Source organism: Typopeltis vanoorti, chromosome 4 (genome assembly GCF_054136105.1).
Source record: "Typopeltis vanoorti isolate ZY-2024b chromosome 4, IOZ_Tvanoo_1.0, whole genome shotgun sequence".
NCBI lineage: Eukaryota > Metazoa > Arthropoda > Arachnida > Uropygi > Thelyphonidae > Typopeltis > Typopeltis vanoorti.
In genome coordinates, this window is record NC_143552.1 from 29,377,096 (window position 1) to 29,401,281 (window position 24,186).

At 33.1% G+C, this 24,186-nt stretch overlaps 1 protein-coding gene across 3 annotated transcripts in view; it reads right to left on the bottom strand.

The window, feature by feature from the left end:
* Window positions 1-277: 277 nt before the first annotated feature.
* LOC150107189 (uncharacterized) overlaps window positions 278-24,186 on the bottom strand; it is a 217,939-nt gene continuing 194,030 nt past the window's right edge. For 2 of the 3 annotated variants that reach the window (XM_090391048.1, XM_090391047.1), the window contains exon 7: window positions 19,058-19,503. In XM_090391048.1, coding sequence (XP_090247174.1) covers window positions 19,444-19,503 — 60 coding nt within the window. In that variant the 3' untranslated portion in view covers window positions 19,058-19,443. Of the gene's footprint in view, window positions 463-19,057; window positions 19,504-24,186 lie in introns of those variants that run through there. The other variant, XM_090391050.1, reaches the window with a different exon arrangement.

A 24,186-nucleotide genomic window follows, 5' to 3' on the forward strand; every position in this document is an offset into this window, starting at 1 on the left:
GCTATGGAATACAATGGAAGAGCATAAGGGATCATGCATAGCATTCCATTCCCATTCATGTGTCATCTCCTATCTAGGAGGTTGACTACCATGAGTCACATCATAGTTAACTACGGGCGTAATGACATATGGCGAGAACCCGATCTCTTCCACATATTGTAAGTATTCATGACTGTAATCCGTGTGCATGTTCACAGGACATTACTCACTTTAATAGGAAGGCACAAGAACTCAAAAGAAAAGAATGGGAACAGGTGACCCTAATCTGGAGTCAAAGCATAGTTTTACTTATTTCACTCTGACATCAGAGTGGTAGGGGTATTGCACCAGATTATCATCTAGCACTACAAAAGTCTGTTTACGTTTCCTCTAGCTTGAAACAATTTTTTCCCATCAGAAATACTGTTCCTGCAGATTCCTTTTAGCTAATTACTTGGGCTGTATTTCATGGACAGCTTAGGCCTATAAAATACATATATAAAGTGTTAAATAAAAAGTAAATATTCAGCAAACATATTTATAAAAAAAAAAAAAAAAATGAACTCTCAGCATGTGAATATATAAAAAATGAATACTATTATTTATACAAGTTAATTCATGTTAAGCAGTGTCCATTACCTTGGTTTACTTCCTTTATCCAATTATTATTATTATTATGTCGTTTTCCCAGAATGGCTCTTTCCATGTTTTATTATGCTATTTCAGTCTCTGTAGCTGTTTTTCAGTCAGATTCCAACTTTCACTACCACAGGTCATTGTTATGTATCAGTTGTGTTTGAATGTCCTATTTTTCTCTTAACATTGACAATGGTTTGAGATACGCTGTAAAATATCTTATGAATAATAATGAATCCAGGAAATGGCAGGTGAGGTATGTCACAGGGTGTACTTGGACCCCTGTTATTTATTTTGTATACAATAATGATATAGGAAAGATTTAAAGACAAATATTCAGTTCTTTTCTGATGATGCAAAATTGAGTGGAAAGTTAATCAAGGAATGTGGGAAAAGTATAAGGTTAAGCACTTTGAGATAAAAATATAAGCTGTATACTACATCAACAAAACTGGACTCCAGGAATTTGAGGCTAGAGATCTGGCAATGGTGGATAAAGAGATGAAGTTAGAAGGCATATTGCCAAAGTAGCTGATAAGTACTTGATTATTGAAGAACACAACACTAAGAAGCAGACATAAGGAAGTATCATTCCTCTTTACACAACCTTTCATAAGGCCATATCTTAGTTATATGCACTGATTTGGTCATGTTTGGTTTCATGGGTGGGGGGTGGAGTATCCAGAGGTGAGTGGTCTATGACTGCTCAAAAGGACAGACTTAAGGTTTGCAGAAGTGGTTGACAGAAATGTATAAGTTACTAAAAAGGGTTTTATAGGATCATATAGAAGAATTTTCAACAAAACTGAAAGAGAAGCAAAGGGTCATCCTTGAAAATTGAGTGTGATTAGCAAGGGCAGCAGGACTAGATTTTTTCTCCTTTGAGAGTGGTGAATAAGTTCAAGTATGATGGTAGTGTGTGAATATAGTGCAGGCTGAAACTTCAGACTCCATAGAGATGCATGTGCAATAATGATTATTATTATTTATCATATAAGCTAATTAAATGTTCAGGTCTCCCATTTTGGTTATCTATTTCATAATCACCATATATTTATTTGTCTAAGGCAGTGATTAGAATATTTTTTCATTAGAAAGTCACTCCAAGGATTTTTCAGCAAACAGCAGATTTTCATAAACAGTGGAAATTATAATCTCTCAATAATCCAATCACTTGAACAAATTAATTTGCTGGTTAGTTAAAAGAGATATGATTAATAACTGAATGTATGGGTATTTTTCCAGGAGTGAGATATTATGCTAACCCATTCAAGAATGAATTAACTGAGATAGTTATTATTTGAAGAATGGATACATGAGATATTGCTGTAAATGCACACTTAATAACTGCTTTAGTATGATTCTCCTTGACTTATTAGAACTTACTGGAGTGATCTCTTTTGAGTAGAGTAATCAAGAAATTGGTGACAAAGGTAATTCATTCTGTGTGTTAGCAATACCTTCCACTTTCCATGTCTTGTGACTAGGAATTGATGATGATGATTTGGTACTCTCCTTTAACTTTATTGTTCAAATTACATCATCAAATTCCTGACATATACCCTTGGGGGGGGGGGGTACAGGATCTTATGATAGTACTACATAAAGAACTTGCATTACTAACTGCCTATCAACAATTTTCCTCCAGATTAGCCTGTTGTCTACCAACATTCCAATATTATCAGATCTTATATTTCTGTCTTCTAAGGCAGTGCTCCCCAAACTTCTGGATGTCAGGGCCTCCTTTAGAAAAATTTAAATATTTCACTGCCCACCTCAAAAAAAATCGTAATATAGACATATATTATTATAATATTTATTGTATTTATATTCAATACAAAACATATGCAGTGAATATTGCAAAAATCAAATGCAAATAGTATTACATTTTTAGCATCTTACATACACATTTGTGAGATAATATGCCATTTGACATGGCACATTATCTCATATTTTTATATAGATAGATATATTGTTATTGTACATTTGCAATACAAGCACATGAAATGTTAAATGATTAATAATAAAGAAAGAATTAAAAACATAAAAGAAGTTTAATAACAATTTAATGTGATGGATGTGTTTCAATACTGCTACACAAAAAGTCAGTATCAGGTGAAATATTTGAAACTGCAATTCTCAGATTTCTGCTTTGAAATGAAACTTATATGAATAAGCTTATATGAATAATATGAATTTACTAATATTCATTAAGCGGCGAAATACGCAGGAAGCAAAATTTGTGAACCCACACCAATGTGTGATTTTTTTTCCATTAAAATATAAATAACAAAAAAGAAATAATAAAAATGAAATACGTTTCTTTTAAGATAAAAAAAATCTACTTAGTCTTAAAACATTTTCAATTTGTTTTCATTATTTCATGGCCCCCCTCAACAAAACCTACCCCCCCCCCCCAGTTTGGGAAGTGCTGTTCTAAGGCACTTTTTACTGTATCAATCCATCTACATCTGGGTTGTTTTTCCTGCCATCCTGGCAAAGAACACTTGTTTAACTAATCTTTCATCTCCCATTCTGTTTAAGTGGCCGTACCACCTGAGATTAGCTCTGCTAACCCTGAATACTAACAATGTCAAGTTCTTTCATGATATCATCATTTTTAATATGATTTGCCATTGATGTCACCTATTCAATTCCCTAATCTCATATCTGTGGCCTGAGTCCTGAGAAGGAATAGGGGACTGAATAGATGGCATCAATGGGTATCATATTAAAAATGAGGTTAATAGGAAAGAACTTGACATTATCTGTACTCCAAAAAAACATAAAATTAGGATTTGACACTATAATAATCCTAACTAGAGATTCTAAAATACCCCACATGGTATCTAGAAGGCTCACAATCCCATGCTATTTGTTAAATTTTTTTGACCTCCCCCCCCAAAAAAGTAAAAAACTTCAATGTATTTTGCTTTGCCACTTTTCTAATTTGCTGATACAGATTTGTAACTTTGCCTCTGAAATATTGATCTCTACAAAATTTATTAAATATTAGCGTTTATGTTGCCTCTTCATAATAATAACAAAAAGGCAAAACGTTTTGTCTTTTTGTTACTATTTGGCTTTCTACACAACCGTGAAACGAGTCACTTACAAATAAATCTATACCATAATATTAAAAATAAAAATAAAAAGACTTGCACATTAAATATCCACTTTTTAATTCTGAAAACGATGTTACATTTGATTAAACCAAAATGCAATAAATAGCACAAAAGTAATGATGTGCTTTAAAAAAAACAGTTGTCCATTGCAGCTATTAATTTATCAATTCAGTATTTCACATATAATTCATAATTTTTGAGAAAAGACATTGTAAATGGTGAAAATACAATTATAATGCACAATCAGTTGATATAACATGGACATCTCCTATTAATCAGGCAACTGCAAATATATGCCAAGTAATTTAAATATACTATACAGATGCAAATTGTATAATAATGTCTCTCCCACCCACCTCATTTGTCCTTTTGAAACAAAAATATTTAGCATGCATTCTACTCTTTTTTTCCTCCACAAAATTATGATGGCTTCTTCAAGAAACACACAGAATGCAAAATTCTTAGTTTCTTGTCCTAGAGTAATTTGTACTTTTTAAGTGCAGTCAAGAATGACCATTTTGTTGCTTTTTTTTTGGAAGAGGATAACTATTTCCCACATCTTCAACATTTTTTTGCAGACAAACTTATTATAGTCAGAAATGTTTTTGTTTGTAAAAGTGGTTTCCTAGAATCTTCTCGGTTTTAAAACACTTGCTTTTTATTGTGATAATTTTTCTATATCTTACACACAAAATGTGCTTCAATATGGTAAGATGAAGAAAAACCACTGCAAAAAATAAGACACTTATGGAAAATAAATAACCTTAAATAAGTTTAGTTGCAAGAAAGTGCTGATGATCTGAGAGACCCTTATCTTAATGTTTGCAAATTTTGATTTAAAACATTTGACACACTATGATTTTTTCATTTCTGTGCTAACAAGGTCACTTTATGTTCCATCTCTCATACTCTGAAGATCTTAGTAATTAAAATAAAATATCAGTATAGTAGGTGAACTGAAATTTTGGACATATGCACAGTTGAATTCCCTTTATCAGTTTTAAGTACAGTACTATAATATTTTTATTCTTTAAATTTGAAAGTGCTCTTTTTTCTAAGGAGCTGATATTCTTTTTAGGAGGGTGAGAAGACAAGAGAAGAATTGCAGTCTTTAATCTAATGTCATTTGTAACAGTTTCAAGTAAAAAGCAAAGGACCTTTTCTATGTTGCAAATAATATCTATTTTAAGAATGTTCTCTGCTGCAACTGCAAAATCGAACCCTTTCTTTAAAATGCTAGCTTCTGCTGATGTCAATTTGTGATCAGAAAAGTTAAATAATACCTTTTCATTGGGTAGGGTAGCTCTCGATTCTAAAAATATTCTTATACAAAGCATTAAATTTTTGATATGCCTATTTTTGGAGGTTAGATAAGCTTTGTTGTAAGTAGACTTGATCATATTATCTACACGAGCCCCATAGGTGAGCATCTATGCAGCTAGATAGAGTGTAGTGGAAATCAAGACACAACAAATCAACTTGGTTCAGTGCATACCTTGTGGATTGTATTCTCTCACATAACATAGCTAATGAAGCTTTTCGATAGATCTGTTTTACTCTTCTGGAATGTTCATGAAGGCAATTCAACTGTGATCCTGAATACAACCGATTATGTCCAAAATTTCAATTCTGTTTTCAGACACCTCTACTTACACTCCATTAAATCAATAGTAGTAGTTATTTTTCATTATTAATCACGTTGTTTAAATCAATTAAGCCATTATGTCAGCATGTCTAAGGTATCCTCCATGAAAAAATAAAATTAACAGTGGTGATAGTAATAAATAACATTCCCTCTAATTTTGTTTTTCCAATAATATGGAAAAATGCAGAAAAATGAATTTTTCTGCATACACCAAGTATCTAGGTCTTTGTCTCCCAATTTAATTTTATTGCAGAACACAAACTAGAATTTTTACATTTAAAATGAAATAAACAATTTTAAAGAATGTTAAATTACGTAACTTATTCAGAAAAGAAAAAAAAATACATGAAATAAATAAAATGAGATTAATGAACAAAATGACAAGGGCAATTCATCCACCACACAGATTAACACTGTACAAAATTATTATGTACCATATATTTAAAAACATTTCAATTAATTTTTGGCCCTTTTTTTTTTTAAGTATGAACATCATTACAAAACTCCAAATTACACTCTGCAGAGATCTGGAATTCTAAAGAACTATATTTTGGAAACACTGATCTAGATTATACATGGATGTAGCACCATAAGAACAAAAACAATGCATATAAATATTCTTTGAAGATGCTGTCAGAGGTACAAAAAAAAAAAAAAAAAAATTAAAGGATAATTAATATGAGTCAAAATAGATGATTTATGGTAAATCTTAATTGATTTGTGAAATGCTTGGAAGTTTTACCTTCCTGCTTGACTATTTATCTACTGGGCATAGTTGATACATCACCAACTGTGTCAGTTTTCCAAAAAAAAAACTGTTGTAAAATCTAAAATATTAGTATATTCTAGATTTTACAATCTCATTATAGTATTTGGTGGGCCTGCTGCATAACTAAGCACATATTTTAAAGGAAGTATTTTGATAGTAAGTTTTCAGGTAAATTGTGAAGTATAATGCAATCCTTACAATGTGATATCTTTAATATAGCTTGGCTAAGCTTTTCAATTAAGGTTGAGTTAGCCAATCTGTAATGAAAATGACAGGATTTCATTCTAGGATATGTTACTAATGAAAACTTTGTAATGGGAGGGGTGATTAATCATACTGACACTATTCAATACTTCATCTTTTCAACATTAGATACAAATTATATCATTGCTTGTGCATATTATTTAATTAGAAGTGAATTAAATTAAGTGAAGAGCTGAAGGAGATTTTCATCCATTTAGTACCTGGGTGCTGAGAGGGAAAGTACTAAATGTATATTTTTACTATTTTTATTTCTATATTTTTACTAACTTAAGAGATGGACAACAAGATCCTTAAAGTACGTGTTTAAAGTATCTACTTTTTTCATCCCGTCTCTAATTATGATGATTTTTGAAAGCTATTCTAAAGAAAATGAATGGAATCAATGATTACACTGAAAATTACTCATAATAACAGTCCTATATTATAATCTTTAGACAACAGAGATATAGTAGATTAAGGATTACATGCATTAACAATAAAACAAATCCCAAGGAACTGAAACTTTAGAATTAGCACCTAAGCATTTTACTGTTTGTCCTAATTATATTATATATATGGCCAGTGGCATATCATAGGACTCTATGCATGAGCCCTTCTACATCACCTTTACAGACTATCCTCAATATCAATATTGCATGTTAATGATATTGAGAGTCTGTAAAGTGATATTCAATTTTGTTGGAAAAGGAGGAAAAACATTTCAGGACATATTAAAAATCAATAATTAAGGGAAATTCTATATTTGAAAAACATCTGGTGGAATGAAAATGCTCCTCTACAGTGAAAAATATCTCCTCCCTGACAAACACCATACTGCACAGATGCAAGCAACATTCTTCTCCCTCAGCTGCAAAAAGTGTACTGCAGTAGAAGTAATAAAACTTCTACTGCAAGCTACAGTAGAAGTTTTATCGTAACACTCATGAATGCATTAATGGGATGGTCATCGTAAATACTAATGGTCATGAGTTGCAGACTTTGCAAGTCGAGGACAGACTGTATATTAAACATTGGATATAATTCTCCTTGCTCACCAGATAAAAAATGCTATCTAAAATGAATAACATTGAAGCAGGAAGTTAGTGCCTCTGGATACATGTTGCTGGAAATTTAAATAAATTGGAGTTTTATAACATTTCTCAGCAGAAGCAGATCAGCTTTCCTTACCAACACAGACAGGAACTACTGACTGTGCACTTGGGTTAGAAACAGATCCTAATAGCTACAGTCATTCACATATTATCCTAGTAACTATTAAAGTGTAAGCAGATGCAATGTATCACTGATATCAGGTATGCCAGTTGCACACAGCTGAGCATGAAAAAGTGCTAAACAGCATTATATGTATTAATATTATTGTGTTCAAGTTGCACAGAATAAGGAGATTCACTTTTGTTTATAGCAATTCCTTGATTAATGCATTCTTTAAAACAGGCGCATTAATCGAAAACGCACTAATTGAATATATAATAACCTATGGGAAAAAGTATAATTCGTTCCTCAAATTTCATTTTTGGCCCTTAATTTTTTTTTTTATAAAAGAATTTAGGGTATATCTCAGGGCCTAGTTAAAGGAAAACCATGAAGCTGAAAGACAATAAAACATATTCAGAATATAAATTTATTATTCTACTCTTCTTAGAATTGAGCTAACATAGTTTGGCAGGCATTCCGTTTCTTGTTTTTTCATACAACTGCCGGTATGGTCCTATTGCCTCTTCTACTATTTCTGCAAATTGTACTGCTTTTCTCTTCATCAGGGTCAGGCTCTAAATATTTCTGCTTAAAAACTTTGATTGTACAAAAAATATTTTCAAATTGCTTCTGTGAAATCTCTTTGGGCTTGGGCTTGTCAGTTATTAAATTTTTTTCATATTTTTCAAGATCTTCCCACTATGCATTTAAATTTAGCAGATTAAGTTAATTTAATTAAATTTAAATTAACTTAGATTCATTTAAAAAGCCTCTAAAATCATTTGCATAATGTGGAAGAATGTGCTTCCAAATGCTATTGCTAGCAGTAATTTCATTCAACTTTGTGACTTAATAACCACGCTGAAATTTCTCTGATTTGGCCAGAAAAGTTTTGGAAGGCATTCGCTTCCAAAAAAGCTGGTTTTCATTGACATTAAATTTTTGTTGGTGATAATAGCTTTCTTCTTCCATGATTTTCTTCAAAATCTCTAGATAATTTGTGGCCACCTCATCTGCACTTACAGCTTTGCCTGTGATTAGAACATTATGCAGGCTATTTCTCTTTTTGAAACGCTCAAGCCACCCAGCACTAACATGGAATTCTTCTTTTCCATCAGTAATAGCTCTTTCTTTCAAGGATGCAAAGAGACTTGATGCTTTTGATTTAATATGGCCAGTGCTTAGCGGGATCCGTTTTTGGTTACAATCTTCGATACATGTAGAACTGTAATTCAATCATTATAATACTTTTATTTCGAGTACATTCACAACGAACTTGAAGCAGCCTTACCTTTCTCTTTCTTTTTTTATTGTGTTCAGCAGCTTTGCTTAAAATTGCTCGTATAGTTGATTCACCCATTCTTGTGTTCTTGTCCTATCTTTGCTCTGGACTCGCCTTGTTCATTTTTCTTTATTATTTCAAATTTTTCTTCCAATAAGATTACTTTTCAAATCATTTTTACACTTCCACTTTTTTGCTCACTAATTCGTTTGCTCATGATAAAAGGTTGCGAAAATACTTTAAAATAAAAAAGTAAGGAAAACAATTGCAAAGGAGGCACGAGATATGATTATCAAAATGCTATGTAATTAGTAGACATAAATTTTGGTAGTAAATTTCAAACAACATTGTACGTGGAAATAGTGTAGTATGCCATTAAAAATAACTTTGTAAAATGTTTTTAAATCAGTAACTAAATTATTTCATTCAGGTGAGTGATTTTTTAAAATAGTTAGCCATAAAAAATGTATAGATAGAAAATTTTTAAAATCTGTGACATTTACTTTTGAGATGTATTGGTGCACTAATCGGAGGCACATTAATCGAGAGATTGCTATATATGCTGCCCCCCCCCCCCCATTGTTTTCTATTGCTCCATTGAGGTTGCATGATACTAAATTGACTAGACTTGTATACTGTATATATATAAATACTTTGATTTGGAATAAAAGAAAAATAATATGTAGTTTTAGTATCATGCAATTCAGTGGAATGTTTTACCACATGAACAAAAGTGTTAATTCAGATATAAAATGCAGATTTAGTGATACTGTATATTAATTTTGTTTTCTATGGCTTCATCAAATGAAATTATATCTAGTGAAACTTTTAACATATACATTCAATATGTCATAGTTTATATATTGCACACTGGACATGAAATCAGCATATTTGAAAAATAATGATACTCTCCCTCCACTGGTGTACACAAAAGTACTGTGTATGCGATTTCACGCCCCCCCCCCCATAAACTATCAAGTATACCTTTAATAAATTAATAACTTTTAAAAGTTTTGTCTCTTCATTTTCTTTTTCTAAGAAAATTGTTAGTTTTAAATAACAATCTGATATAATGTTTCAAGAATTCATAAAATTCTCTTTTTGTGAATACTAGTGCATTAAAAAAAAAAAAGAGAGAGAGGGAGAGACATGAAATACAACTATTCGAAGAGGAAGGAAATGGATAGAAGAAAAAAAACTGTAGTTCTTTATGTACATGCTGTCATACTGGGCTTTTCTCCTCAAAATGTAGTATACTTTTTAGTTCTGAACCTTACATCATTTGAATCACTTCAAGCATTTGCAACTAACAATACCATCTATTTTGAAATCATCAACATCCCCAGAACTGGAATTTCAATTTAATACAGAAAAAAACTGACAAGTTTGATTTTAATTTTGACCAGTGCTGTTATAAAACAAAAGGTTTCACAAACCACAAGTAAAACCAAACTTTTTTTTGTGGAAACATTATAGTAATTGTAGTGATAAATATTTAAGATTTTACAAGGCATTTAATATCATAATGTTTAGTTTTAAAATTGTTTTTTTTTTAATATTTTTAATATGATTAATAAAATTGAACAGTGATTTATTACAATACATTAAACATAAACAATTTTATATAATAATGATCATCACCTTTTCTTTACATCTTGTGGTAATACTCTCATAATTTCAATCTATTAAAAGTTTGATTCTATTTGTAAACCAAAGCATCATTATCTTTCAGCAGGTTCCCAATTTAGTTGATCTTCGCACAGACAAGTAAGGCCTTTCTTCCCCCCCCCCCCAAAATCAACTGTATAACACTATTTCAGACAATAATAAACTTAAACACATGAGACGGCAGAAGTTGTATGCTGGAACCTATAAACTATCAGTAGCCACGAACTCAATTACAGTAAAACCCCGAAGTTATGCGGTAGGTAGGACCAACAAAAAGTGCGTAAGTCGAATTTGCATAACTCGGGGTATAATTTTGCATGTAATTTATATATACAAACATACAATTGGGACCAAAGGTTTACAAAAACACCTAAATTTTTTAAGAAATATAATGATAATTGTAGTTTTTCGTTCATAAAAAAAAGAAAGTTATTTCGATGTCGATGGTTTCATAAAATCTAATAGATTCGTCTGATGGCATAATGTCTTTTTCTTGTCACGCAAAATTTCTTAATAGCAAGCTAATGGTTTTTTTATTCCTTGCCTTGTGGCTATAATTCGTTCCTCATCAGAATCTATGTCCTCCAAAATATGTAAACCTTTCTTTTATGATTGTTCTTACTGTGGATTCCTGTAGATCGAACTTCTTTGCTAGCTCACAAATTTTCATTCCGCCTTCAAAATCCTTAATAATGTTAAGTTTTGTTTCAAAGTCAATGTTTTTCTTTTCTTGCTAGCAGTAGAAGAATCGGACTTGCTTCTTTTGGATGACATTATTTTTTATGTGATAAAATTTTTATCAAGAACATAACATTAAACATTCGCAAGGTTTGTAGACTATAAAAATCGTGTATGAATGGAGACCGCGCGAAACATGCCAGTGCTTGTTCACAGCATGTCCAACACTGGCGAATGCGGCCGGCACCTGAAAGATACGACTAGTGGTGAGGCATGAAGCGGGACGGGAATACGTACATATAAGAAACTGCATAGTCGGGGTATAACTGTACTAGTAAAGACTGAGGATGAAAACTGACTGCTTACTGATTTCTAAACGTGAAGGCAAAAAAGACTTCTGCTTGTTCCGTTTTGTGAATAAATATATATTAAAGGATTTATTTTTTAATCTTCCCTTTACACGCACATAAAAATCCACAAAAATGTGGTCATCAGTGACTAGTTTTGATGGAAAAATGAGTTATTGTTTTCATAATAGTATATATATGATAAAATATACAAATGCCATCAACTTTGCCCACCGTTTAGCACAGTTACGAGTTTCTAACCTTTCAAGACTGCCATTAAAAAAAAATTAACATTAGACCTCATTGGAGTAAAAAAAAACTTATGGGTGGAAGGTTGCTACAATTATTACTAAACATACTCCACCATGAAATCAATTGAAACTTTTAATTACTCCATGACTAAAATGAAGAAAAGGTATTGAAGAAAAAATAAAAATAATAAAGCATATTACTAGTGTTTTTTCCCCCTCCATATTACATATTAAAATCTTTTGCAATCCTTGCATTCACAATGCACTGCTAATGTTTTGCAGCAATCCACCACTTTCCATGAGGGGGAATCCACTATTCATATATTCCTATTCATCATGCATCCTTGTAATGCAACTTCTACAGATGGTCTCTTGCTCTTATTTCATCCATGGAAAAAGCTCTTTGCTATCTCTTAATAACATATCTTGATCACACCTATCCCCTTTTCTTATTTACCAGACTGCAATTTATACTTAATCAACCTACATAACTTTCACAGGCCTGAAATTACCTCAGCTGTTTAGGTTTTCACATATCACCATGATGAAAATTATATGAACAAGTCTATGTTTCATTAACAATAGTCCAGCTGTGTTCTGATCAAAGTGCATACAAGAAAAGTCAACAACATCCTTCTTACCTGTGTTGTCTTCCCCATTTGTCACAATTTAAGCATTGTGTCATAGGGCAATTGGTCTGATGCCTTTGCAAAATCCAGAATTGCCACAGTATATATGCATTACCATGATGAATTTTTTGCTATTATTTTATTATAAAATGTAACTAGATTATTAAATTATAACAGTCTCTGAACAAACCATTCTGGTTTTTGCATTTCCTCTCCATCCAATTATTCCTAACCAAAAATTCTTCAAAACCTTAAACACCACTCTAAAAATGCAAACAAATGGTCTATGATTCAATGTGTCTGTCTGCTTTTATATCAGTTTATCTTCCTTCCATTCCTCTGGTAATCTTTGAAGAGAAAGACAAAGGAATTTCATAGTATTGATGCGAAAAAAATTTTTCGACTTACAGTATAATAAGGGAAGAAATAGGGGATCATCCTGGAAGTTCAACAGAAGAATGATAAACAAGGGCATGAGGTGTAGAGAACATACGGTGAACGAATAGAACATTGTCAAAGAGAATCGTAAGTCAGAATGTGAATGAATTTAAGGAGAAGTATTATGGGAGTTGTCTGGCTACAATGAGTTCTGGGACGAAGGTGCCTGAAGAACAACAATAATAAAATAAATATAAATAAAATATAAATATAAATAACCAAAAAGCAATAAATAAATAAACAAAATAAATCATAAAAATATATAACCAAGAAGCAAAAAAAAAAAAAATAAATAAATTCACAATTTTTTCTTGTCACCTACTGAGTATCACTGAAATAAGCATTAAGTACAGAAACATTTTTGTAATGAACAAACCACAAAATCAGTGAAAATTAGGATGCTTTTCAAAGGAACACTGAACTTTTTACTACAATAACTCATGTTATTCAAATGACTTATCACCACATGACAAGTCCAAGTTTGTTCTATTTAATCTTCTTCTACACAAATTATACTATTTATATTGAAGTTAATAACAATTTTACATACATCCACAGAGAGAAAAAAAAAATGCACAAAATTCTTACCTAAAAATCAATTATGAAAATTAAGTGAAACATTTACCTCTGTAAATATTGTAATTTCTAACCTCGTGTTTTTTATAGCACTTCAATATATACACTCGGGTCTCTTTTTATGTGGATTTGAAGTTATGCGGTGCATAACTTCAAAACTTATGTATTAAGTGAAACATTTACCTCTGTAAATATTGTAATTTCTAACCTCGTGTTTTTTATAGCACTTCAATATATACACTCGGGTCTCTTTTTATGTGGATTTGAAGTTATGCGGTGCATAACTTCAAAACTTATGTACTGTTGCACATAATGAACAGCGTGTTGCAGCACATTCTGGTGTAACATGAGTAACGTGTAAGCAGTGAGTGTCCGTGAAGTTTAATTTTGCATGTAAGTGTGTGTCTTTTCATTATCGAAAGTCAAATTTTGCTAATTTTTATTTTTTTAAGATTTAATTGGGCCCAATGGAGAAAAAAAGCACCAAAGAAAAGCAATTTCTTTGGAAATGAAATTTGCAATTTTAGATCGCTTAGCAAAAGGAGAGGGATCTATGGTGATTGGTAAACATTTTAATTTAGGCGAATCTACTATAAGAGCAATTAAAAAGAATGAAGTCACAATAAGAAAATCTGTCATTTCTGGCACAAAACTAAGTGGCAAATTATCATTGTACTCAAGAGATGCTTTATTGGAAAAAACAGAACGAGCACTTGTAATTTGGATTGAAGAATTAACTCAAAGAAGAATTCCTATAAGTAGTTATTTAAATAAACAAAAAGCTCTTCGGTTTTTATGAACAGATGAATCAATTGGAGCCATCTACTTCCGCTTCCAAGGCTGATAAAATATTTTCGGCTAGCAAAGGATGGTTAACCAGGTTTTTAAAAAGGAATGCACTTCATAATGCGAAGATTACAGGCGAGATTGCAGCAGCAGATGAAGAAACAGTCAAAAATTTTCAAGAGAAGTTAGCCAAAATGATTGAAGATGGTGGATATTGTCCTGATCAAGTGTTTAACACTGACAAACAGGATTGTTTTGGAAGAAAATGCCTAGTCGAACTTACATAGCAAAGTCTGAGAAAAAAGCAAGTGGGTTTAAAGCAAGCAAAGATCGAGTAATGTTGTTACTTTGTAACCATGCATCAGGAAATCGAATGTTGAAACCCCTCCTAGTAAATCGATCTCTAAGACCACATGCTCTAAAAGGCAAAGATCTAAAACAGCTACATTAGATGGTACATTGGATGGGTAATACAAAAGGCCTGGGTAACAACTGCTGTATCAATGAATGGTTCAATAATTGCTTTGTACCAGAAGTGGAAACATATATGAAGCAAAAAGCTCTCGATTTTAAAGTTTTATTAATTGTTGACAATGCACCAAGTCATCTGCATTTAGAACATCCAAATGTGCAGGTAGTGTTTTTTCACCAAATACAACAAGCATTATTCAGCAATTAGATCAAGGTATGATTGCTACTTTTAAAAAATATTACGTTAAGCACACTTTTCAATTTATATTGGATAAACTAGAAAATGAATCATTAACAGTAACTGACAGAAAAATTTTCTATTTTGGACTGCTTAAATCACGTTGCATCTGCTAGCAATGAAATAAGACCACAAACTTTAAATGGCCTGCTGGAAAGCAGCTTGGCTTGGATGTGTTGCAACCATTCAAACATCTACATTATCAGCTGAAATCATTACTTTGGCACAGGAAATTGGCGGAGAAGGTTTTGATACATTTAGCCAGAATGTATCAATGAAATGATTTAGACAAATTGCTTGTAGATAATGCCCTAAGTGGTGGTGATATTGTTGGATATCGATTAACTTTAGATATCGTCGAAGATCCAGAAAACGATAAAGTGGAAGAAAAACCTGTCCCCCTCACTGCAAATATAATTTGATAAGGTCTTGAACTGTGCAATAAATTGGAAAATCATTTTCTTGTTAATGATACAAATTCTGAACAAGCCTTTAAATTCCAACGTGAGCTGAAGAACTGTATGTCTGGATATCATGAGCTGTATAAAAAATTAGTAAAATCATCATCGCCAAGTTTAATCACTGATTACATTGTCAGAAGAAAAATCAGCACAGAACGAGGGGGAAGTAATTCTGTTTGTGAAGAACCATTGCTTTACCATACAGATCTGATGCGTTGACTATCTCTTCTGGTGATGAAAGTGATTTCGCACCAGTTCATAAACGTTGCCAAATATTGTCTAATAGCGACGATAATTCTGATGACAAAATGTAAAAAAAAACTGTTACTTTTTAATAAAATTAAATGAATAAAGCTTTAAAACAAACTTAGGCATTCTTATTTTCCTGAATTTTTATAAACTTTTTTATGTGATTTTAGGTTTATTTTAATTCATTGCTTCGGTTTTATGCAGTTTTAGAAAAGTATGGAATGTATCCTCTAATTTTTCAACATAAGTTAGGTCTTTTTTGTGCGATTTTCGGTGGAACGTATCTACCGCATAAAAAGAGACCCGACTGTGTGTGTGTGTATTTTTTTTTTAAATTTAAACACATATTTCCAAGTAGTTTGTTTCTGTTTAAGAGATACCCATGCATCTTCCTGTTAGTATTTGTATCAGCACACAGGCCAGTACATTTTTTAAAACCTTTGAACATTTTCTTTTTTATGTACTGTATGACAGTTTAACTTACTTCTATAGGTACAAGAACATAATATTCAACAATAATATATAAAAGATAACTTTTTGGTACTAAAATTCATTAATCTAACAGATGCTGGACAAGCTGCACTGTTACAGGAAAATGCATCCCTCTTATTATAGCTTTCTTGATCCTGACTCCCTTTAAACAAAAGTCAGTCCTAAGATAATTTTACGTTATATAAATTAATGTACAAAAAACATTACAGAAAAAATATGCAGGGTAGTTAATAAACCTACATTGGGGACAGAATTAAAACATAGCTGATGCAAGAAATATTTATCACTTTAATTGCTAGATTCCAAGTATGACTGTGACAACATGCATCATATTTACTGCAAACATATTTAGATCACGTTAGATGAAAAGCAAGACTCAAAGAACCTAATAAAAATAACAGACTGAACTGGAAGAAAACTGCTGATAGGAACATAATATTGAAACAGTACTTGTGTTAGACTATCATAACATTAGTTCGATGGGAGCTTTCGTGGTTTTCTAAAATTGGAGATATGCGTTAAATGAATCATTGAATTTGTAATCCTTTATACTAAAAAATACAATATAAATGACAGATAACTCTTTAACAAAATGCATCCAGATTTTATATAAAATTATACTAACTATATTTTTTAAGGAAATTACAACGTAGACTAATATTAACTAAAATGAATTCAACTATGAGTCGACCTAAAGTCCTAAATAGTGCTCCCTGTTGGGCTGAAGTACAGAGGGTGAGAGCTTCCCAAATTTGGGACAGCTTCATGCAATCAAAGTTGTTGAGGTTACGACAGTTTCTTAAGGCAGAAACAGATTCAAGGAAGTCTGGTATTTATATTTGCTGTGATTAAGTAAAGTGGCTTTCTTCCAGTGTATTCTGGGATGGTCCAAAGCATGGCAGCAAATCCTGAGGGGCTGTAGTGATGGAAATGGATATAGTCCTTATGTTCAGAAATGCTGATTTTGGCTATCCTGCCTGTTTGGCCATAAGATAGTTTACAAGGATTTGATAAATACCTGGCAGGTCTAGGGACCGAGGTTGATATTTGGTGGAATGGATGGATAAGGGATGCTAATTTTTTTATATGGTCTATAAGTGGTTGAAAGATTTTTTTTTTAAAGATTTTTGTAAGTTTTTTTTTGGATGTGCCTTGATCTAGTCTCTGTTCTGGAGAGGATGTGTGGGTTTGGGGTTTAATATTTTTTGGATATGGTAAGAATTGTAGCCATTAGCTAAGAAGGTTTTTGTGAAAGTGGTCAAGTTTAGTGGAGAATGCACTAATTAATTTAGCCCTGTTATATAAAATTTTAATAATTTCATACTAGGGAGGGGGGGGTCGAATAGCGTGACTGTGAATGTATCTAACTGTGTGTGGGGGGGTAGAATTTAATATTATTAGAATGCCAGGGATATCCATCAGGCCAGCATGTAATTAAAATACTTGGCAGACTGTTTCTAATGTGAACCGCATCCTGGGATGTTGATTGTTTACACGTGTTAAATATATATTGGGAACATCCAAGCCATGTGCCAAATGGAGAACATCAGCATGGCCAAACAGTGGGTCTATATATGGGGCAGAGTTTAGAGCTTTCTCTTTAAATGTTTCCATGAAGAAATTAGCCAGTGGAGGAGAAAGCTGAGAGCCCATGGCAGTTTGCAGAATTTTCCTTGCCTGCATGCACTTATCTTTATTTTTTCCCCTGGTGATGGCAATTTGCTGAAATATTTATTAATTTATTTTAGTTAATATTAATCTACATTATAATTTCCTTAAAAAATATAATTATGAATAGTCAACATATATAAGCCTTTACTACCACTCTTTGTACAAATGTTAGTTTTAAAAAAAGCTGCCAACATCAATAACAATTTATTGAATTCTTCAAAAGTTTATTGAGGGATTCAATTTTAAGGCTTTCATTTTGAAATATTGTACACCAGAAATATATTTAAAAAAAAAAAACAAATCCATTAGTTGATTCCAGCATAGCCATAAAAACATCAGTAAACTTTCAGAAGATAACATTTCTATTAATCAAAGATAAAATATATGTGTATATATATATGAAAAATTATATTAAGTCTTACAAATAATCACTTTGAATTGTAATTCAACTGACCCATTTTTCATGTAAGTTAATCCCCCCCCCCCCCGAAATATCACTATAGCAATTCTGTGATCCATACAAATCTTCCAGTTACTTTTGTAATGAAATTTGAGATTTAAACATTATCAGCACTGCCCTATCAAGTATAACAAGAGATATTTATTTTTCATCCCTGAAATAAGATTACGATGCCAAACTAAAGTTTTTAACATGGCTAAAGCCTCAAAAGTTGGAAGATTATATATATGATGATGATGATGTAGAGACCCAATATATATATATATATAAATCACAGGTAACAAGACTAGCAACACATATCAAGAATACTGAATTTTTGCAACGAAGCCAGAGTACCTATATCTCCTCAGTTCAGTGTTTCTGATGCATAGCTTGTATATATGATCAGCATCAATAACATATTTTCCCTTATACTAAAAGTAGATCTATGATATCTAGCAAATCAGAATTTATTAAGAACTCCTATATATATATATATATATATATATATATATATATATTTCGCTCACTGTAACATGTGAATCATTCAGGAAGGGAGCAAAATGATTGGTTTCAACACTATGCATAACCAATTATTTTGCTCTCTTCCTGAATTTCACTAACTATAACATATGCATGTTATATTGAGCAAAATATATATAGGAGTTTTTAATAAATTCTAATTTCCCTTACATGTATTAAACTACACTGTGATCCAAAACAAGCATATTAATAAAAGATTGAAATTTGTTGTTTGCTTTACGAAAGCAAAACATAAGAAGTTATAAACAATAGTACAGTTCATTTGCATAGTTATTATGCAGATAAAAATATTTCAACCATGTCCACCATTGAATTTAATATAACTGATTGTAGTTTAAATTATCACTAACAAAATAGTGTCCACAGACACTATCTAGACTATATTCGAATAAAATAAATGCTGAGCACAGCCCTAAATGTATTTAGACTATTCACTGTTGCAACCACATCCAGGTAAAACTTTCCAGCTTTTCATCATTCACGTAAAATATCCATTCTGAGAAAAATTCCGAGCGGCATGCATTACAAGGATGCTTTTTACATGTAGAATAGCACATCTCATTCCTGTTCATTTGTAACTTAAAGGTTGTATTGTGAATATGTATTTGATATTTAAACATTTCTTGCTGTATTTAGTTGTTTCAAAGCTTCTTCATAAGTCGGTGGAGGTGTCTAAAAGAAAAAAAATATTGCATTACTGAAAAATTATAAATGCATAGATTAAATATGTTATTTTGGAATAGCAAAGACAATGGTTTTATCATTAACTAATAATAGAAATTGTTATCTTGATGAAATCATCATTATCAGACTTCCAAACAAGTGTTTGTCGTTTCTGTGATAGATGGCCTCTTGTTCTCTTCTGCCTTCTATTCCAAGAACAGTTTTCTCCATATTAACTTAATAAAAAAAAACCTTTCCTAACTTATAGATTTTTCTCCTCTCACTCCTTTTCCTCTAATTCATAAGGCTCTGCAAATGGTATTCCCTCTGAGCCAAAATACCATGTTCCACCACCATTCCATTGTGTATTCTACCAATGGAATACATAATTCTTCCATTGTTGTTTCTAATTGTTACAATTGGAGGCATTACATCTGGTAACACATAACTGACCCACATCTTACTCATACTGCCAGCTATTCAACTCCTCATTTATAGTTGCATCACTCCTCAGAGCTCTCCCAGTCATTAGCATCATCCCACTGAACTTCTTGTCATCCATAAATGGTTGAATACATTCAAACTGCAGTCTTCTCTCTTCTCACACATCTTTGAACTTTGAACTTAATTGGTTGATGGACTGAGTCCTTGACTCTTTATCCCTTCATCTGGATTTTAGATTGTGGGTGATGAGATTATTGTGGGTAATTTACCCGCTCATTGTGAGCATTGAGGCTGTATCAGCTTTCTCTTGCGATGGAGGATTTCGGTTTTTTATGTTTGAAACGATCTGAGGGCTTGTAGTCCGCTGCCTGTCGAACTAGCTGATTTGGGTAATTATCCGTGATTGTGAAGAATTTGTCTGCAATGCTTGTCATGTAGGTCTTAATATCTAGAAGATTGGCTTCTTGATGTAACTGGATGTTTCTGATGAACCATGGGGCATTAAATGCCATTCTTAGGCATTTATTCTGTATTATCTGAAGTCTGTTGATGTTGGTTTTAGTCATGTGACCCCAGGTTGGAGAGGCGTAAGTTAGTTGCGGTCTGATTACTGATTTGAAAAGGAGGATTTTGTTGCTTATGCTTAGGAAGCTGTTCCTATTCAAAAGTGGATATAGCTGTGCTATAGTCCTACTTGCCTTAGTGGCAACACTATCCATATGATTTGAAGTTTAGATGTCTATCAAGATGAATTCCCAGATATTTGGTAGAATTGCGCGAAGGGATGATTTTACCAAACGTTTGTATGCTTGTATTCGGTTCTGCTTTACGTCTGGTGAAAAGTACTGCAGAGCTTTTGTTTGGATTAATTGCGATACGCCACTTGGTGTACCAATCCTCCAATTCATTGACTGCTCTCTGCAGCTTGATTGTGGCCAGGTGTGGACGGAGAGATCTGGCTATAATGATTGTGTCATCGGCATACAGAGCGGTGATAGCTGGAGACAGTTTGGGGAGATCTGCCATGTATATGGAGAAGAGTAGGGGAGATAGCAGAGAGCCTTGAGGGACTCCAGCCGTGATTCTCCTCTCTGTGGATCTGATACCGTCGAGTTTTATTTTAAATTTTCTGCTATTTAGATATGATTTGATAAGTAGAACTAGTGGTAATGGAATACCAACTTCGTGTAGTTTAAAAATTAGTCCATGATGCCACACTCTATCAAATGCCAGAGTGATGTCCAGGAAAACTGCACCAAAGTGTTGGTGCCATTCATACCTTTGGGTTATATGTTCGATAACTCTGTAAATTTGTAGCGTTGTGGAGGGATATTTCCTAAAGCCGAATTGTTCATCTTGAATTATATGGTTGATATCTGTTGCCTCTTGAACCTGTGTGAGAATAGCACGTTCGGCTATCTTACCTATGCATGAAAGAAGGCTGATTGGTCTGTAATTTTCAGGAAACTGTGTATTTTTTCCAGGTTTGGGAATTAGGAAAACGTCGGCAATTTTCCATCGCTGTGGGAAATAATTTAGCCGGAGGATGGCATTAATGATGGCTACTAGATGCATAACCCCTTTGCGGGGAAGTAACTTGAGTACCTTGTTTGTTATTCCATCTGGACCCGGAGCCTTTTTGTTATTGGATTGGATTGAGGCATTTTGAGTTATTTTACGCACTTGGGTGTGAATTTTACTTATGAAATTTATATCTGTATTGATATAATTGGGGCTGCATTGTTTTTCTAAACTATCAGCAAATGCTTTAGCTTTTTCCTCGTTGTTGTAGACAACATTAGATTCACCTTGGATTGGAGGAAATGTAAAACGCTTTGAATGGAGTGATTTCATCATTTTCCATATTGATTGATCCTCTGTGTTTAATTGGAGAATTTTGTTATTCCAGAGTTGGTTATGGTAGTCCTTTAGGGCATACTGAACCTGGTTTGTTGCTCTGTTCACTGCTTGTTTATCCGCTGGGTCCGTTGTTCTCTGATATTGTCTTCTTAATCTGTTTTTCTCTTGGATAAGACGTTTTATATCCTTTGGAAGTTTATTTGATGGTGTACATTTGGTTTTATTTGTTAACTGTTTTATAGCTGTCAGCAGTTGTTTTTCAAGAGTCTTCACTGCTTTTTCTACATCTTCGGCAGATGTTATATGCGGTATTGGACCAAGGTTTTCCTGGAAGGCTGAGGGAAGTTGTTTCCAATTTATAAATGTGGTGGTGTTTTCTGTTAAATCTTGTATGGTGCCTAGTTGTAATATGATGGGGTTATGATCAGAACTTAAATCATTGATTGCTTGTATCTGATAGCTGTGCGCTATGTTTTTTAATATAGCTATATCTAGTACATCAGGACGTCCGGTAGCCCCGTAATGTGTGGGTTCAGTGGGTCCTATTACTGTTATATTTCTTGAAGTGGTGTAAGAGTTGAGTATTCTTCCATTAATATTTGAGTTTCTGCTGTTCCAGACTGAATGTTTGGCATTAAAATCTCTAGCTATAATCACTGCTCTGCTTGTATTTAGTATCACATCTAAGTCAGATTCAAGGAGTTTTTTATTTGGGGGGGTTGTAGGCTGCATATATCGTAATGCTGCTTGTGTTTTCCATATGTATTTCTATTCCTGTAGTTTCCATGTGTTCTGTTTGGGGTTCTACTATTGAATTATGTTTTATGTTTCTTTTCACAAAGATGGCAGTGCCTCCACCTCTAGCAAAGCATCTGTCTGTACGGTAAGTGCTATAACCGTTGATTCTGATTTTGTCACTTGGACGAAGATGTGTTTCATTTATGAGCATGATGTCTGCTTGGGTTTCTGCTGCAAACTCCTGCAGCTCCTGTAATTTGATAGATAAACCATTTGCGTTCCATGAAACAATTTGTAACGATTCCAGTTTTCTTTTAGACTTATCCATTAAGAATTTCCATAAAGAGTGATTGTGTATGCCTTAAGATGATATCCTTGGCTTCTTGAGTTGGGTTGGTTTGTTGGAGTTCAGCAAGCATTTCACCTAAGTGGCTTGTTATGTTCAGTAGAATAGGTTTGTTGGTTTGCTGTGACTGCTTTGGTTTTGGGTCTTTTTGGAAGGCTGATCTTGTAACTTCAGCATACAATCTTCCATCCGTTGTGGAGACTATGGTTTGATGGGAGGACGCTTGTTCTTGAAGAGGTTTACTGGTTTTGAGTTGTATCTTTTGGTTTTGGGGAAATGCTATACAGCCCCTATAGTTTGCAGGATGTGGTCCTCCACAGTTTGCACATTTTGCTGGAAGTGTACGAGGTTTATGGCATTCATTTGATGCATGTTTGCCACATTTCATGCAACGAAATTCAGCCTTGCAGCATCGTTGTGCATGCCCAATCTTCTGGCATCTATAGCACTGGGTTGTAGTTGATTTATGTTTCAATGCCTCAACTTTTATGACTAGATCACAGATGGTTTGGAGATTGTATATATGTTTTTGGTCTTTACTTATTTCCACCAGAATTAGGGGATAGGGTGTTTTATCAGCTCTCCGCATTCGGCTGACTTTAATTGGGCTAAATCCCTTAAGTTGGAGGTCTGCAGTGAGGTCTTCTATTTGTAATGTTTCAGTTACTCCCCCTTAACACTACTTTTAAATTTTTCTCACTGTTGAGTGCAAAAGTGTGGTATGGCAAATTGTTGTTGTCTAGAAGTTTGATCATTTTTCTGTAGTCTGATGATGTTTTAGGTTGTATGCAAATCCCTTCTTCTGTGTTTGTGACTTTAATGAAGGTGATATCTGAAGATTTCAGTGTGGATGCAACGGACGTCCAGTGCTCCTTGGCCCTTAGGACGACTGGGGTACCCTTTCTTTAATTACATTATCTCGTTCTATCTCCACTGTTTTGGGTGTATCTGCAGTAGAGGAGATTTTCTTGACCATTTGGAATTCTGTGTTGGTTTCCAAAAACTGCAGAGTATTATCCAGAGATGCAGCATCCTCTATATTCGTGGAGTGACTTAATTCTGGTTCAGTCAACATACTTCATTAAAATCATTCATCCTATCTTCTGTGACTACTGTAGGGGGGGAAAATGTATCTAACAGCTTTACTTTCCCTGGTAGAGAAATCCTAAGATTAGGAAAATAGTTTTCCTAATCTTAGGATTTCTCTGTAAACTTCTTCGAATATGCTTTCATTGAGAGGTTTTGTCATGTCTGATAGAAGGCAACAACTCTATTAGAATAAAGTTTGAGAAATGGGTCCTAGA